Genomic DNA, 17,483 nt, shown 5'->3' with positions numbered 1-17,483 from the left:
GTAGATGCGACTAAACGAGCCCTCTCCTCGGAGAAAGTGAAACGTGTTAGACGAGGCGGTCCCAAACGTGTCCGTCTGCGTCTTACGATATACGAGGTCCATGTGGATCCGCGGTTTCCGGTCCCACGACGTGTCCGTCGGCGATTGGTAAGCGACGGCTCGAGCCTCCGGGGTATTGTCGTTCGTTTAAACGTTTCTCGTCACCGGCTCGACGTTTCCTGGCTCGGTTTCCGCTCGATCGGAACATGGCCGCCGGTTTTTGCGGCCGTGAAACTAGCACGGCTCTTCTCTCCCCTTCCGGTTTCAATAGGGATCGTAATACCGTATCGAGCGCGCGGAGGGGTTGCGTCGTGTCGCCGGTGCGGGAGAGCGGAGCTCACGGGTACGCGCGACCGTAGAGAGATTTTCGATGGATGGCTCTTACCTGGAGGAACTGCCGATACTGCTTATACTGGCACCGTCAGCTGTTCTCCTTTGCTCCCTGGAGACGTCGCAGTCCGTGATATCGCATTCGGAAGTGTCAGAGTCGCTCAGCCGCGACGTCGTCGGCGGTGGACTGAGATGGCAGTCCACCGGTGTTATCACCATGTCATCGGGCTCCTGATAGTATCTGTGCAACGCGAAATTTAGATCTCACGCTACGCTCTTCTCGCTAGCGCTAGGTGAAAAAGAATCAGCCGAACGGATTCGCTGATCGACGCGATACGCGCTTACCTACGTATGTACATATAATGTGCGTGTGCGCGCGCGTGTACGCGTACGCCAATCGGATATCACAGTACGGATTCTTTCGTTTCCCCCTTATTTTTGCTTTCGTTTTGCTATTTACACGCGAACAACCGCCACTACGCGCCCCGTGTCTACGCCCGTATCGTTGGTTAGGCTAACGCACGTGACCGTCGACGGATTCCTTCTCCCCGAGCCTAAGCACTCGGGACAACAACAAGAAAACAAGGGTGGCTGCGCGCCTACAGCAGCCCTAGCCTTTCTCAGAAGCACTAGAAGACTCGGGTACTCGTTGTTTGCATTCAGCGACTAAGAAGCGCAATGAGTATTCGTCAGTCACCAATCTCTAAGGAATCACTCCTAGTCTCTCATTGCAACAAGCGAACGAATGCGTTTTAGCGATTGCGTCTCATCTCAGGAGGCATGAAATAGTGAAACATCCTAAGTGTCTACCGTAGATGATTCCACATACCCAATGTGATGGTATTCCCCGTGGCCTGTCAGCTGGTGCCATTCGGGCTCGTCGTCGAGGCAGGTCGTAGCCAGCTCCAGGACAACCTCGCCGAGGAAATCGTTCGTATCGTACTCCCCGTAATCCCAGACGGTGATCTCCAGCGCCCTTTGCCTCAACTCCGACCTTCTGATCCCGTGATAGACGAACGTCTCGTTCCACCTGGGATCGTTCGTGTTCGCCAATGTCTTCGTGCGTTTTTTCGACTTCTCGCTGCGTGAAGACACATACGTTACGATATCGAACGGAACGCTTGGGAGTATAAGTAGTACTGGTCCATCACAAGCGCGACGCGGATAGCTTTAAAATCGGAACGCGATTCAATCGTGCTCGATTACCGTTTTATATCGCGCGCTGGGGTAAAAATTCCTCCCAGGGATCGCCAGGCACCCTGGTATAAATGGGACGATACCGATCGATCGACGTCGAGCATTAACGAGATGCCACTTAGCGGGAGGGAAATAAAACCGGTGTCGCAGAAGTTTTGCTGGTAACGGAACTGTTTTGGCAGCCCGGCCAAACTCGACGGCTATCTTTTGGCTCGCGAACGGTTCTTTGGAAAATGATTTATCTTACGGGAGGACAGTTTCAGCCTCGACATCATCGCGGCGGTGTCCGAGCTGTCTGTGTGCTGTACAATACTCGATTCCCTTCGCATCGACGCGAGTGTACGAAAAACGGGCGTCTGCCACCCGGTGATTTGGAACGCACACGCCCATAAAAATCTATGCACCCGACTGTTTATCGATTTCAGACTACGCGGATGGGAATCCCGATGAGTCACGTTCTTTATCTGTTATTTCCACGAGAGAACGGGACGCATCCCGAAGTTTACCAACCTTTAAAAACGTTAAGAACGAAACACCCGTTTCTACGCGCAATAACCAATGGCGATCGTGCAGGTTTTCGAAGCAAATTGGACGCTCACTCACCTCTTATCGGGAAGCAGAAAGATCTTGGCGTAGGGATTTCTGGGCTGGCCGTTGCTCCTGGGTGTGAGCTCGGTCGCGCAGATCAACATGACGATCAACCGTAGCGCCATGGGATCGAAGCTCAGCTTCACCTGGAGGCTACCGCCGACGTTCGCGTTACCGGATGTGTGCCGCAGGTGCCTGGCGCGTCCTTGAGCGTGGAGATCCGGCGAGCCGGGCGAGGTCACTAAAACCGAAGGTTTCTCGCGCCTCGCGTCGTATAACTCTGCAAGTGATCGTTCGGTGCAGGCTAGACATTAGACCATCCTCGTACGTAACCGCGCGCTTGGGCACGATCGCACTACACGTGTGGTTCTCTCAAAGGGTTGTACAAAGGTATATTTACATATTTTTAGGTATACGTGTAACACAGAGAAAAGTAAAGGTGCGAGCATTCGCGAAGAAAGGAGGGGCATGGAAAGGAAAAGAACGCATCGCATCGGAGGTTTCCTGGCTCCGATGTTTCGTATCGCGGCGCGGAAAAAGGAGTACGCGAGATCCGCGGACAAAGTCGTAAAACGTCGGGCAGAACGGGGCCGTGGGTTCAACGATCCTTTAGTAGGACGCCGAATCTTGGAATACAGCGGAGGCAGCCGGGAATATTGAGTGACGTTCGAGTTGGGTATGTGCAAGAAATTCGTGGAATTTACTTTGGGAACTGTTGGACAAATTGTTACCACGAGAATCGTTTTACGACCACGAATTTGGATTCAACGGGGGGAACGGGCGCGGATCGTATGGGTCTTGCAGCGATTCGACGATGACCATAGCTGTGCATCCACGTCTACGCGTGTACCAGCTGGCCTAGCTGTGTGGCGCGTTGGAAATTCAATTCCACGGAAATTCTCGCGCCACTTCGAGTTTGCTGGCTAATTTTCGCTGGCAAACCGCGGAACCGTCGAATCGCTGTAAGATTCGTCGAAACCCGTAACTTTCTTTCCATCACCAGCGGTATGCGTCGGAAGGTTCGCGCTGGGAGTACATCGCGCTCGTCTGCTGTCGTCTGCTTTTAAAGTAACTTGCAATAACGATTATTCAAACAAACGATCGTATCGTACACGCGGAGACAGAGAAATGGGTCGAAAAATAGGCGCACATTTATCTATGGTATATATCGCTGTTATCGCTAGCAATGTAACGGATGGTGGTCCATAAATATTCGTATCGTAACGGCGGACGCGATGGTGCAGCTTTCGAAGAGTCTATAATGGGGTAATTCGTAGAATGGTGCATTATACACAACAGGATCCGAATGCATGGTCCCTTGGTGGCTGAACCAGGGGGGAGAAGATAGAAAATATAGGACGCGAAAGAATCACTTGCATCGAGTTGTTGCTCCCATAAAACTATGTATCGTAAGAACGGCGGGGGTGCATTGCCACTACTCTCTACGTTCTACGATAACAACGAACGGTATTACAAAAAGCGGAATAACAATCGTAATGGTTTTCGTTAAGCGTCGATCTCGATGCTGGTGCGCTCGATAATCGTTGCTGCTCTGTGTTCCATTTTACTCGGGAACGGCGAACCCGTTCGTTTACCATTTCCCCTCGTGAATCTTACCAGGATCGTTACGAGAGAATACGATGAGAAAGAAGGGGTGAGATACGGGACGATAGAGAAGACAGAACTATAAATACGGGCAGGGGTAACATCGATTACTTTGGGATCGAGAAATTTAAGAAATTTGAGGCCTACCCCATAGAATACATTTCTTAAGACCTGGAATACGAAAAATCATATAATCTGTGACAATATAGCGTCGCTTTCAATGCGCTTATCGGTACTTATGTCTATCGTGTATGGCTTGGGTAAAGGACTCGTTATGGATCACGATGATTTATCGATTATCCCAAGTTCGCTTAAAATCTCCCCGATCTGAACGTTACGACGAATCATGTCTTGCCAAGTTACCTCTAAAACTGTCTATTCTACGCAACACTACCAAAAGTAAACTTGCTGAGCGATCTTTGCCCTTCGTATCCTTCGATTCTTCTAAATCATCAAATCATTTCGCATCGAAATTGCATATCTCATCGCTCAGCAAGCATCTACACGCGCTCTCTCAAACCACTACTTCGTTCATAACGCATGTCAATTAAGATCGGACAATGATCAAACCCGAGTAACTGACTCTAAACTCGATCTCGAGTATCTACGAGAGACACACGGTCTCGTGCGCTCGGACAAAAGACAAGAAAGGAGACAGGGAAGAAACGAAAGTCGAAGTAGAAGAAGAAGAGAGGATTAGGGAGAATAGTCACCTTTGTGATGCGGCTGCTGCGGGCCGGATATCGTCTCCGGATGCTTCTGCCTCCACTGGGTCTGCGCGGCGATCCTCCTCGACGCCATCGGCGTCGTGGGCGTCGGCCCCGCGGGCATCGTCGCCGGACCCGTCGTTGGCGACAGATTTCGCGAGACTAGCAGCTCCACCTCGGAGTCCTGCCTCGACTCGGCGATGATGTCGTAAACCTCACGGAAGGCCTTGCCCTGGAGGGACCTGCCGTTCCACTTGATCACTTCGTCACCTGAAATCGTCGAACGGTCCGGTCGGTTCTCCTATTGGATCGCCTCCGGTCTCGGGGACAACGGCGGATTTATTTACTTCGGGACGGCGACACCCTCGCCGAGGTACCGCCACCTTAGGGTGGTCGGAATGGGTTAACCGGACGGAATGGCTGGGGAAGGGAGGGGTGCTTTTGTCGTGGAAAAGTCCTGACGCGGTGATTCTCGCTCCAGGTGATGGAACGGTGTTCTGGATTGGATGGATGGGAAAGTTCTTCCTTCCCAGGGTGGTATTGGGGCTTCTGACGCGATGCGTGGTGCAATTAGGTTGCCACTCGCGCTTTGGTTTTTACTGAACACGCGACAGACAGCAGGATTTCTTTTTCGAACGTTTCACATTCGAAATAATCCATCGATAGGGTCTCTTTAATCGTCGATAATCTAATTCGTAGTGAATTCAGTGTTGGTAGACAGCAGGCGTGTTTAAAATGGCGTATCGAACAAGGGTGTCAAAGGGAGTCGACAGGGCAATCGGTTTTAGTTTCCCTGGAAACGGTCGACTAGTCACAGTCTGTGAAATTCGATTCGTTGGAGGATCGTCAAGGGTGGCTTGAACCAGAGGAAGCGATTTCTTCAGGGGCGGAGGGCGGAGGGTAAGGCATACGAAGGCGTTGGATTCTAGGGCAGAGGGGTTAAATTTATCGTCCTTACCGGGTCTCAGTTGACCTTCTATGTCCGCCGTGCTACCCTTCTTGACCTTCTCGATGACTGCGCCCATGGAGCCATCCTCCAACAGTTTCCCGCCGACCACTTTCAGCCCGAGTATGCTACTACTGCTTCCGGTGCCGGTCTGCTTTCGCAACACCATGTGACCAATGATCTTCTGGCCGTCTCTGCTCACTTGCCAGGATAACGGATGCTACGAAGCGCGGAGAATGGGCATTTGTTTTTCTATTTCTTCTATTACTTTCTTTCGTTTCGTCGCGTTTGCGGTTCGCTCGCGATTCTCGTGAAAATGACGGATGGTGGGACGCGTGACACGCGCCGATGGAACTTGGAAATCAATGGACGCGACACGAGACGCAATCCGGAGGGCTGGGACTCGCGGAGCGTAGCGACGTCCGTGGATCGACTTCCAAATTCCGTCCGCGAACCGGACTCGATCGCTATGGAAACAGTCCGCGATCGGATTGCGAGACGTGGATGGTTTCAAGCTGACCTTCCTGCAAGAACATCCTGCGTCTGGTGGATTGTATAGCGTTAATCAAGCGGCGAAGGAGCGCGACGCGCAATCGATCTCGTCATCAGTCGCAGGATATTTCTGTCACAGGGGATACTAATGAAAGAGAAGCTGAAGAGAATGGTAGCCTCCCTGGCGATGCGATGCGCGCGTCGGAGGATACTCGAACGCGGCCTTCGAGGTTCGCTGTACGTGGAACGCGAACTTCGAACAATCGCGCGGCGAATCGCTCGAGAGTACGCTCGTTCGAGTGTCCTCCCCGAAATATGCAACGTGTCTACGGTGAGGTGAATCTACATGTTCAAGGCTGGAGGTAAATGATAGAACGAAACAAGCTTGACAAGAGGGGAAGAACAACGCTATAGTACAGCTAATGACTCGTACAACTACACAGTATGAACAGAGCACTAGGTCCATGCTTTTCGCCACATGCTGTTCCAATACGAGCACACGAGCAGAGAAGCGACAATCAGTCCCTTCGAACGTCCTATGTTCGAGGTCCTCGAGATTTCATGCATGCAACAACGACGTGATCGCAATTGTAAGAAAAGGGGGGGTAAAAAAAATAGATAAAAAAAGGGACAGAACACCGTGGGAGTGAAGTTTCTCTGTCGAAGAGCGACTCGATTCATCTGGTGGATCTACTTTAGGGAGAGGGGTCGCCTCCTTCCGGTCTCCGGTTGATCGTGTCGATCCGAGTGAGTCGTGGCGCTTCGATTCAACGGACAGATCTATAAATCATCCTCGCGGAACACGATCCTTTCTCTGTACAACTCGCCGACCTTAATTACGCCGTTTAATCTCAATTTACTAGGATACTTTGCCTAACCTCGATATAATTGGCTGCTCGAACCAAGTCACGTTTATCTTTCCTCTACCCTTTACCATTTCTCCTCTTATTTTATTCGGCCCAATTAAAAAGAACTTGGAATTATACACTCGACGCCGGTTTTTCCTCCCAGTCTTCATCCCGTGGGCAACGCCGGATGAAATAGTTGCAATTAAATATTTCGCTAACGAAGTTAAACGCGCGTTCGAAAGTTCCACTATGAACGCTCGTTAAATCCGGAAGAGGTCGCTTAAAACCTGTCCGGCTCTCCATCGCGAAACTCAAACGCGAGTTTTAATATGCGATTTTTCCCGCCCGCCCTCCCGCTCCTCGCCTTACTTCCGTCGATCGTTTTCCGTCCTCCGGAGAGACGCGTGAAGCTTAAGAGGCGACAAACGTTCGCGAACCTAGTTTCCGTTTCATCGCGGTTGCGGTCGACGGGCGCAGCCAATTACATCCGTTCCACGGGATGCCCCAAGTCGCGGATTTATCAAAAGACACCGCGAAACCGATCGACGAGAGCTAACGAGGTCGTCGAGACCCGCCACCGCTTCGAATATCCTTTGGCCGTGCTCCAATTCGATTAATTATGAAACAGGTACGCCTCTCTCGACAACCTGGCATCCTTTCGGCCCTTTTAATTGGACGTTTCGAATCGGTTCCGGCCCATGAAAATCGTCCGGATCTCTCGCGGACTGGCAGTAGCCGCGTCAAAAGGTAAACCTCGAGCCGTGTGCCAGAACGTCGTTGTACCAGGAACGCGATCTAAACTACAACCCCTTAGTTCCGACTCGATGAAAATGAGATCGCGCGATGAATGCCGACGACTACGGACACGCGTTGCACGTAGCAAAATCACGAACGAGCCGTGGTATTCGCAAAGTGTAATTTACACTGCGACGCAAGACGCGACGAACGATTAACGATTATCTCTATGAAATTTCCGCGAGCATTGTTCCGCGAACGGTAATCCGGTCTGAATGACGCCTCGTCGACAATGAAACGCGCGCGCCACCGAAAAAGAACGCGCGATTTAATTTCCTGCGATCGCGATGCAATTTTCCATCGGGCCCTCCGCGCTTATCGGGCCAATCGACGGGTGAATTCTCTGTACACAGCGCGGAGAGTGCCGCCGACTTTAATCGACGTGGCCAGCCAATCCCGGGAGAGGGTCGATCTTGATTTAAGAACGAGTGCACGGGACGATCCGCCGACGGATAAATTGCTCGATCGCCGTTCGTTTACTCGGGCCGAATTTAATCTTGCTTATTTACCCCCGCATAATTGGAGCACGGCCCCTGTCCTCGATCCCCGCGCTCTTTCATTTTTATCGAACGATGATCCCCGCGGCTCGAAACGCACGCGACCAACGGACGTAATGCAACCGTTCGTTCCTGTTTGGCAATGGATCGAGCACTGTGCGCGAGATCGAGACGCGATGGTAATCGTTGAAACTAAAGGAGAACGATCGACGAGATATTTTCGCCGCGCGGAAAAGAGGACCTCGGGTAAGTCGGTCAGAACGGCGCGGTGACACGAGCCACGGTTCTCCAAGAATTCTTCAACGACTACCCCCCGACCTGCTGGTCCTGAATCGTCGTTTTTATTGCGTCTCGTACGGGCTGTCCCGGACGGGGCTTTGAGAAACTATAATTTTCCTCGTTCCACCGGGTGAAACTGTGAAACACACCCCCCTCGTCTATTAAAATCGATACGCGACCTAACCCCTTATGTCCTGACGAGAGTGGTTCGTAAAATTGGATGGGGAAATCTTTTTTTCTCTGCTGATCTGTGCGTCAATCTCTTAGTAAGATGGTATCTCGCTGGTTTATTATTATTATTATTTTTAATCTACGCTAGGTCGATCGGGTTCCGCGCGTGATTCAACACCCTCGATCTCGACGCGGTAGGGTTCTGGCTCGAGCTCGCGGAAGCTTTCTATTTGGGAACGAACGATTAATCGTACAGGCTGACGGGAACCGTCGTGGATAACCGCTCTGTTCCGTTCGAGCGAGTACGAACGGCCGCGATTCGAGACGAAGTATTGAAAAGGGATACGAAAGAATGGCTGCGCGGATCGAAATTCGAAGGAATTATTTTCCATTACGGGCTCGTGTAATAACAATAACGAATAATCGAACCGTGGTAGCCCGTAGGCCGCCCCGACGCCGGCTAATTGACAAATACGCCCGGCCAATGGTGGCTATCGGAAAACTGCAACTGCGAACCGACTGTTTCCTGGTCTCTCGATCGACGTTGTCTCTATTCCCTCTTCGGTGATTTTCGGTTCCTCTCCGCTATGTTTTCCATGATTTTTCCTAAATTAAAATCTCTGCACGCGACGATAACCGTGTCGAGGTTCCACCCTTATGGACGCGAGGAACGCTCAAAGGGGGACGCGATAGGAAAGACGGTGCGACGGTATCGTTCGAAAAGTGACGATAATGAGAAAGAAACGAATTTCCAATTAACACCGAGCGTCCCGTTCCGAAATTCGCCCGGCGAAACGACTCGACGAGGAGCGTTGGTTCCGTCAAAACTTGATTAAACGCGGTCGCGCACCCTCTCGCCTCTGGTCCCGCCGGTCGTTTAATAACGCGAAGCGATATATCGTAGCGAGCGTTGGATGTATCGTGTGATGAATGAACAGTGGCGATGTTTGGTGGTGGTTAGGGCTGGATGAGAGAGTCGGTGTATCGCGAATTCGAGGCGGCGTTTCGCACGGATCCTCGTACGGTTCGGTCGTGAAACTGGCGTGGAACGTGACCGATCGATAACGAGGACAGACGTTCCTCGAGATCGTCGAAAAATAGGGGATGAGAATCTTCGTCCGATTTTTCGTGAAGTCGACGGCGATAGGTCGCGTGGTTTGCTCGAGAAGAAGAGTAGAAGATGAGACGATGAGAAAGAGAATGATGTTTCGCGAAGAAAGCATCCTATTCTAAGTAGCTAGAAGTCACGATGGGGGGGGGGGGGGCTGGGGAGGAGTTCCCTCGGTGCAAGGCCCGAGAGCTTGTTTAATGGTGAGATCAGTCCAAGACTCATGCGATATCAGGTGCGATCAACTATGCGTGTCGTTGCCAGGAACGTTGCATTCCCGTCGTGTCTTCGTCGAATGCTCCCGCTCCGTGACACGTTTCCACGGTGACGCTAAAAAAGAGACGCTCGACGAAAGGAGGTCCGAAGGACTTGCACTCGCAACAACACAACCAGACTCAGTATAAATTAGAGACGTATGCGTCATATATATGTATATATGTATGATCATGTATAGAGAGACTGATGCTGGTCGGTAACAATGCCGTAACGAAAAGGACGCGGTTCCAAGCACGAAAGCCTTCAAGCTCGAAGTTTGGGGGTGAATCGAGCAAAAGAGGTTTATTCGTCACACGAAGCTCACAATGTAAGGAATGACAGAGAGAAAGTAAGACAGACAGGGAGAAAGTGTGAAAGTAAGTAAGAAAGAAAGAAAGAAAGAAAGAAAGAAAGAAAGAAATGGAAAGAAAGAAATAGAAAGAAGATACATAGAGAAAGAGAGTTTTTGAAGTGAGACGCGTCAAGGCGCGGCTGCAGGCGGGGATAAACTCCCTCCCTGAAACTTCGGCTCGCATTTGACTTACGTCGCGCAATTTAACCCCTTCGTTACGCATTCGGTTCGATGCGATCGAGTTCACCTTCCATTCGGAAAGTAATCAACGAGCAGAAGCGTCTAAGAAACGTAACATCTACAATGCTAATTGTCTACTGTACGAACAACTATTCGTAACGACGGAAACGCAAAGAGAGCAACGATCCGTGCCTCTCCCTCCATCGTAGGGCACGGGTTCGACGGAGTGCGATACGCGTAACCGTGAACGAAAGGGTTAAGTTCCATACGTAACTAAACTACTACGCTAGTGGTACATGGAACCAATCAAATAATCAGGCACTAAACAGACCACGGATATTCGTATATATAATCATCGTTCTATGTGTCTCTCTCCACTAAAGCTATATGAGAAGCAAGGTACGAGGAAGAGTTAAGAAAAAACCGTATTCCACTTTGGACGACAGAGACCCGCGAGACGAGCTTTCTGTTACGCCTTCGTACGAATCTCGCGCGCGTTTGGGAGGAGAAAAAAAAAAAGTTTTCTATATATACACACATGTATATATCTGTAAGCGTGTCGTTCGTTCATTCTCGACACGAGCGGCTCTCGCGCGACGGAGACCCCTTTTACTCGATCATCCACCGGCTACTTTCGTTCTCCTAGTGTAGTCTAAATCGAAAGCGGCTGCCTGGCCATGTATTGTGCTCGAGAGGTAAATACTCGAACCACTGGCCGAGAGATCGATGGAACTCTAGCCTGTTGTTAGTGTGTTGTATACGATCGACAAGCAAATTTAATTGTTCTCCCCTTGTCCCCCCGATTTAGCGATCGATCGACGTGAGTGTCGAGTAACGGGCCCCGTACCTTGGGCAGGTCGCCCCTGTTGCTGTCCTCACTGCTCGTGAACGTGCTAGAGGTGTCTATCCCGGAGTCTTTGGTCGCGCTGTCTTGGCTACCCTGCCGATCGGCCTCCCAAGACCAATCCTCCTGAGGGCCGCCGACATTGGTCCCACCGTCAAATCGCACTGTCTTTTTCCCCCTCCTCTCCGTGAACCTGATGGACACGCCACATACACAGGAGATACGAGAACGCCGTCTACTCTGTCTGTACTGCGTGTACCGGCTGCGCGTTTTTCACCAGAGTTATTCTCTTTTTTCTTTCTTTCCCCTCGTTCTTTCGTGTGCCCTTCGTGTCTTCTGTACAGTGTACCCGCGGTAAACTATGCTGCTCGTTTCGCGCAGACCACCTACGCTACGCGACCATCTTCTACACCGTGTTCGCCGGGAATTTAGCGTCCAGGTATCGCCGGGGACCCGGCAATCCCGGGACGACCGACGCGAACAGCACGAAAGAAATGAGCAAAATAGAAAAAAGGGTGAGAAAAAAAAAATAGAAAAAAGATACCAGATATACAAAATCGAAGAGGAACAACGTTTCTATTTGAAGAGACGAACGGACGATCGCCAATTTTTCACACGCACCTCCTACTGTCGGCGCGCCACTCGTCGGCACTCCTGCGGAAGCTCCGTCTCACGAGTGTGCTCTCCTCTTTTCGCGGCTCTCGCGGTGGATGATGACCGTTATATTCGATGGTCATCGCGGCCGTGTTGTGGTGCCCGTTCTGGGGTCCGTTCTGCCTACGTCCACCGCCGGACATTGACGTAGGACCTCCCGTATGGTGGTAGTACCCCTTCCCTACAGTAGATCCAAAAAACGTTTCGTTTCCTCTGCTCTCATCTCTTTCCACCGTAATCGAGCTAAGATTAACCGATTAACCGTGACACCCTTACCCTCTTACCCTCTAACTGTTCACCTGCCCCTACCTCCCCCACTCGCATCGACTCTACGATCTTACTTTCCCCCTAAACTTCAACCTCTCCCACACCCCTCGAAGGATAACCGTACACCCCTCGTCGGACTCTCTCGCTCTCTTTCTCTCCCTCTCTTTCTCTCTCTCTCTCTCTCTCTCTCTCTCTCTCTTTCTGTCCTACCGCAACACCGCAGCTGGGAACCTATCGATCCCTAACCGTGTCCACCTTCTCCCATCTACACCGGAAGGTGTGCGGCTTTCGACGTATCGCGTTCGGTATGTACCTGTCGAGAACGGGCCGAAAGATCGGTGCAGGCTTGCCCCGGTGGGGTTGAAAGAGTGTGCGAGGAACAGTGCTCGGGCGGGATGACCGGAAATCGTCCTGGACTCGCTAGAACGCCGCTGTACACGCCACGTGTGTGCAAGGGGGTACTGTGTGTTGTATGTGTGTGTACGTGTGTGTGCGTGCACAATAGCGATGCTATTTCTGGAAAAAAGAAGCGACCACAGAGATTCCCGACTCGGGGCTCGTCGCCTCGAGGTCTACTCGAAACGATCGCGCGTACACTTAGGCTGAGAGAAAAATAATACGCGTACAAGAAAGGAAAAGGAATTCTCTCGGCACTCGCTTCCGGCGAGTCGTCGTCGCCGACGCGATCGTCCGTCTGCGAAGCAGAGACGGGCTCTCTTGTACGAGGTTAAAATCGTTTGACAGACGCGGCCGTGCGAGAATTCGTTAACGTTATCACGGACGCAGGGTGGACTTTCTCGTTTGATCTCTGGTTGCGCTGCGCCGAGGGTGCGCGCGAGAAACCTCCACCGTAGCGCACGCGGCCACGTTCGCGCGCGGATGCACCGGCCACTTCGAGACAGGCGTCGAAGCAATAGAACGTCGAAACTTGTCGGGAGTATCTTGGTGAGCGATACGTGTACGTGGCGTGAGTGAGGTGTAGACGATAGATACTTGTATACCTGTGCACGATTCGTAGCCGTCCAAAGTAGAACAAATAAAATCTGTTACAGCTCTGCCGACCGATCGCACTTGCCTCGCGGAACGTTCGGATGCAATTTTTGCGGGGAATCGATCGGCGCCAGGTAATTTGCCATCTCGAAACGGGGACGGACCGTTCGAAGGAACACGCGGCTCCGCGTGCGCGATCGCGCACGTTTCCCTTTTGCCCAAATCGTTCGCTCGTTTTCAGGCGCCATTAGGCTACCCAGAAAAACTCGGACGTCGAATTGGATTTCGGAAAAACGATGAAATTTTTCTGGCTTGCAAAAACCCGCTCGACTCGACTGGATCGTCCGAGGATTGTAGCGCGATACGTACACGCAATCGGTCGGCAGATGACGTACACACACATGCACACGCATACGCAGAGATATACATATAATATATATACATATATATTCTGGTTGGTACATACATATATATATGCTTGCGTTTGATTCACATATATATATATGATTGTATATATGTATATATATTTATATATAGCGGAAAACGAACTGCCTTAATTGCATTTGAGAAAATAAGTAAGTACCGCGAGGAACTGACGATTCATTCTGTCCCCGGGCTTCTCCCTCGAGCTCCTGGAAGTCACCACCATGGGCGGCGGTTTATCCCCTAAAAGGCGATCTCTCTTTAAGTCACACATGTTGCGTCCGTTGCGTAAACGGGTGCTTCGCTTATCGCTAGACTCGAAAAGAAAAGAAAGAAGAACAGAATCACGGATAAAGAGCGGTCGCGATTATCGTTTATCGAGACCCGCGCGACGATAACCAAGCGTGAAACGGATCAATCGTCTCCCCTCTCCGGGAGAACTCGTTCTGTGTGGATGCATGTAGAATCGGCTTAGGGAACGGTGACGGTCAGAAATCATAGTTTCGCGGGAGTACCAACTACTATTTTGGTGGCTCGCTGGGGTGGTGATGGGTATACGTAATAATTAATCACTGAACAAATAATCTGGGTGTGTCTATACGCTAGATAGAGTCGTATCGATGCAAACAGAGAGGGAAAAAGTATAGAACGAAACAAACATGTTGGTTCACTGCTATTAGAACTGCGCTATGTTTGTAACAATCGAACACTGTTCAACTAATGGTAATCGTAATACATTGCAGGCAGTGTCTGGTGTTTCTCTCGCTACACGCAAGAAGTAAGTCGTCGTTTTCGTTATGATACGGGCCGGCCTCGTGAATTCTATCTGGATCGATTCTGAAAGGAGGATTCAGGAGGGAAGAGTGGCTGGATCGTCTCGTTTGTCGTGCACGCTGCTAATATGGTAAAGTACCACACGCATCATAAAACTGGCAAATTGGCCACGCGATAGCCATACGAAACGCGTTTGGCGCCTCTTCGTAGAGCTCCAAGACGTACTACCCCTTGTACATTTACTCGTCTCGAATTTCTCGATTTTAATCGTGAGATACGAATATGCGCGTGATCAATTACCGATTTGGCAAACGCGTTTGGACCGATTCCACCGCGTCTCGCGAGAAAGAAATGCGACGAGGACGCATGAACGAACAATCGCTCATCAGACGCGCGATGACGCGAGTCTTTATTTATTCTCCGCGTTTTGGACGTTTCATTTTTTAAATGTTCGCGATGTATCTGGTTCGCAATCGCGATAAAAAAGGAATCGTTGAGCTTAGTAGCAGCATCGACCGTAGTTTATTTTCCCGACGAACGAGACCGATGACGGGGGTAGTGAATTATTTCTCGACGCAGAAAACTCAAGATCATTCAGCCACCGATCGCCACAGAGACCTCGACGATAATTGCAGCTTCGCAGCCACGAGCGTCCTTTCATTTGGCAGCCGTTCGCGGCAAAACGTCGCCACATCGTCGTTGCGATGCCTGCAATATCATGGCACATGATGTAACCCGCCCAGTATTAACCCTTCGTAGCATGATTTCATTCAAACTTTACGCTTGAGACGCATCGCGTCTTGGCAGCACGGAACGTAATAAATGCATCCATTGTTATCTCACTGCTCCGCGACTGTAATATTTTACTGCTCGAAAAGAATACAAAAAGGAAAGGCAAATTGTTCAATACCGATTCGATACAGAAGCGAATCACGATGCGACGAAAGGTTAAATACACAGGCGTACATCGAACATCGCGAGAGCTCTCTGCAACGGCGGAATGGGGGATGCGTGGTATCGTCAGGGTGGAGTCACGCGTGGGACGGGAAGGGGAGGGAAGTTTTAATCTACGGGAGCTCTCTCCGGGAACGCAGGTCGCTCCTGAAAACGAATTAAAATCTGTTTAATAGAATTTTAGCCGTGAACGGGACAGGTGGAGGTGGAGAGAGAGGGTGGGCATGGGGGTTGGTAGGGCGCACGTCGAGCCGCGACGGAAGCTGTCAAAGGATAGAGGTGTAATCAAAGGCGGAGCAGGCTCGATGAGAGGCCAAAGCGTGGCCGTGACAATTTATCCTTCGGCTCGCCCTTCTCCTCGTCCCCCTGGGATCCGATGGACGCGCAGGCAGCACTCCGCGGTCCCCTCTACAAATCCTCCGTTAAAGGGGTGACTTGCGAGCTGCGGGAGCGCGTAAACGGACTTACCTCTCGTAAACTTCTACAAACTAATTTCACTAGTCTCTAACTGTATTTGTGTGCATTTTTACGAATGGGAGCAACAACGCCGTCCGACTAACGCCGGTCACTTTTCTCCATTCCCTCTTCGTTTTTTTTCTCTCTCTTTCCTTTTACCTCTCTCTCCCCTGCGTGCGGCACGCAGGGGAGACGCTCGCGGACGAGCACGGGGTGCTAATTCGCGAGCCCGTGGCTCGGTAATTGCCGCGCTGATCCCCCGTCTGTACTCGTTAAAATTCACTTCGACTTCGCGCGGCTCGCCATCGATTTCTTTTTCAGCTCACGCTGCGACCGAGTCGCCTGTGTCGGACTGTGTAATCGACCTGCCGATACTCGTTTCGTTTCCAGTTTAACCCTCCTGTCTAATTCAACTTCCCTCTACTCTTACGCATCTTCGTTTCGCTCGCTCTTTGAACAGAGAAGATGAGAAGGATACCTCCAATAGGAATCGAGATACATCCACGCATCCATTTGTTCCTTCGAAAAGACGCTGGAATCGCAAACGCGGTGCACAGCAGACATCGTCTTTAATAAGACCGATCTCCGCATAGCAGCTGCCCCGGCCATCCGCATCAGCGCGTGTGCACCAAGCGCATAGCTGCACCGTGCACGAGGTCCACGAGTGTTTCGCGCTGTTCCACGCAGCCCCCAGCGAACGCTGGGAGCAGGTGCACTGGCAAGTAGTAGTAACGCAGCTGATTATACCGCCATGGTAGCCCAAAACCGTAGCCTAACTACTGGAACCAACAGGAACGTGTTCCGATAGAACGACTGGACCTCCTCGCGTTTCGTAAAAGTCGCCAGATCGATTTCTGCCAGGGGAATATTTCAATTATAAGGGGACGTCGAGCAAACAGGATTAAGATTCGCTAAGTTCTCCGAGTCTATTCGGTAAACAAAGTAATTTCAATCCAGATGGTTATTTCCGGAGGAGAATAATACCGGGTCACGAACCCGCAGCCTGCTAACTGAAGTCGACTCGAAGTCCCGATCGGTCTGCCGTCAAATTGCAAGCGCTTTCGGATTAAATTTCGATGAAACAGTGCTAGGGGAGACGCGCGCGGAGTCCTCCGGTGTGCTATCGCTCCCCTGTAGCGAGGTATCACGGATGGACGTCTTCAAAGATTCAACGAAAAGGAATCTTCGCTCCCGTTCAAGTAACAACGGAAACGTTGAAGAGATTCCAGGATATTTTCCGTTCACTGGGCGATAATCGTCTGACAAGCTTCGAGCTTCGCGATCGATGCGCCGGTTTCATAAATGTTTGCTCCCGCGAACGTTCTCCCTTTGATGTACGCGCGTACTTCGCCGAAATTAATGCCCCAATAAAACTGGCCGTGCAAGATTTAGGAGGCGCACGGCGGACGATCCTTGAATCCCGACCTCTTCATCATAATTTCATCGTATCCCCGTGATAGTGTCCTGGAGGGAGACGCTCGCGAATCTTTCAGAATGGGACGGGTTTAACATCGCGGCTGAAAATATGGGATCCCACCGTGGGAACCAGATGCGTCCGCCGTCTGATTCTTTACGACGCCGTCGAAAAGATTCAACACCGAACAGACCCGCCTGCCTCTCGCGAGCGAGTCCATTAAAAGATGAACCAATTCGACACGGTAGACGAGAACGGATAAATAAAACCGGTATAAATTTGATTACCCGCGAGCGTGTACCGCATTCGTTGTTCCGC

The 17,483-nt window shown here is 51.0% G+C and overlaps 1 protein-coding gene across 14 annotated transcripts in view; it reads right to left on the bottom strand.

Moving 5' to 3' along the window:
* Rim (Rab3 interacting molecule) overlaps window positions 1-17,483 on the bottom strand; it is a 60,643-nt gene that overhangs the window by 22,672 nt on the left and 20,488 nt on the right. For 11 of the 14 annotated variants that reach the window (XM_076897269.1, XM_076897266.1, XM_076897263.1 and 8 more), the window contains 8 exons: window positions 11,855-12,068; window positions 11,237-11,426; window positions 5,425-5,632; window positions 4,473-4,736; window positions 3,907-3,930; window positions 2,170-2,434; window positions 1,199-1,450; window positions 425-610 (listed from right to left, as the gene is read on the bottom strand). In XM_076897269.1, the coding sequence (XP_076753384.1) occupies window positions 425-610; window positions 1,199-1,450; window positions 2,170-2,434; window positions 3,907-3,930; window positions 4,473-4,736; window positions 5,425-5,632; window positions 11,237-11,426; window positions 11,855-12,068 (1,603 nt within the window). Of the gene's footprint in view, window positions 1-424; window positions 611-1,198; window positions 1,451-2,169; window positions 2,435-3,906; window positions 3,931-4,472; window positions 4,737-5,424; window positions 5,633-11,236; window positions 11,427-11,854; window positions 12,069-13,727; window positions 13,811-17,483 lie in introns of all 14 variants that reach the window. The other 3 variants (XM_076897271.1, XM_076897264.1, XM_076897274.1) reach the window with 3 other exon arrangements.

This window comes from Xylocopa sonorina, chromosome 6 (genome assembly GCF_050948175.1).
Source record: "Xylocopa sonorina isolate GNS202 chromosome 6, iyXylSono1_principal, whole genome shotgun sequence".
NCBI classification, from domain to species: domain Eukaryota; kingdom Metazoa; phylum Arthropoda; class Insecta; order Hymenoptera; family Apidae; genus Xylocopa; species Xylocopa sonorina.
Note: the sequence above shows the minus strand (reverse complement) of the source record. Positions and strands in the feature narration are given on the sequence as shown.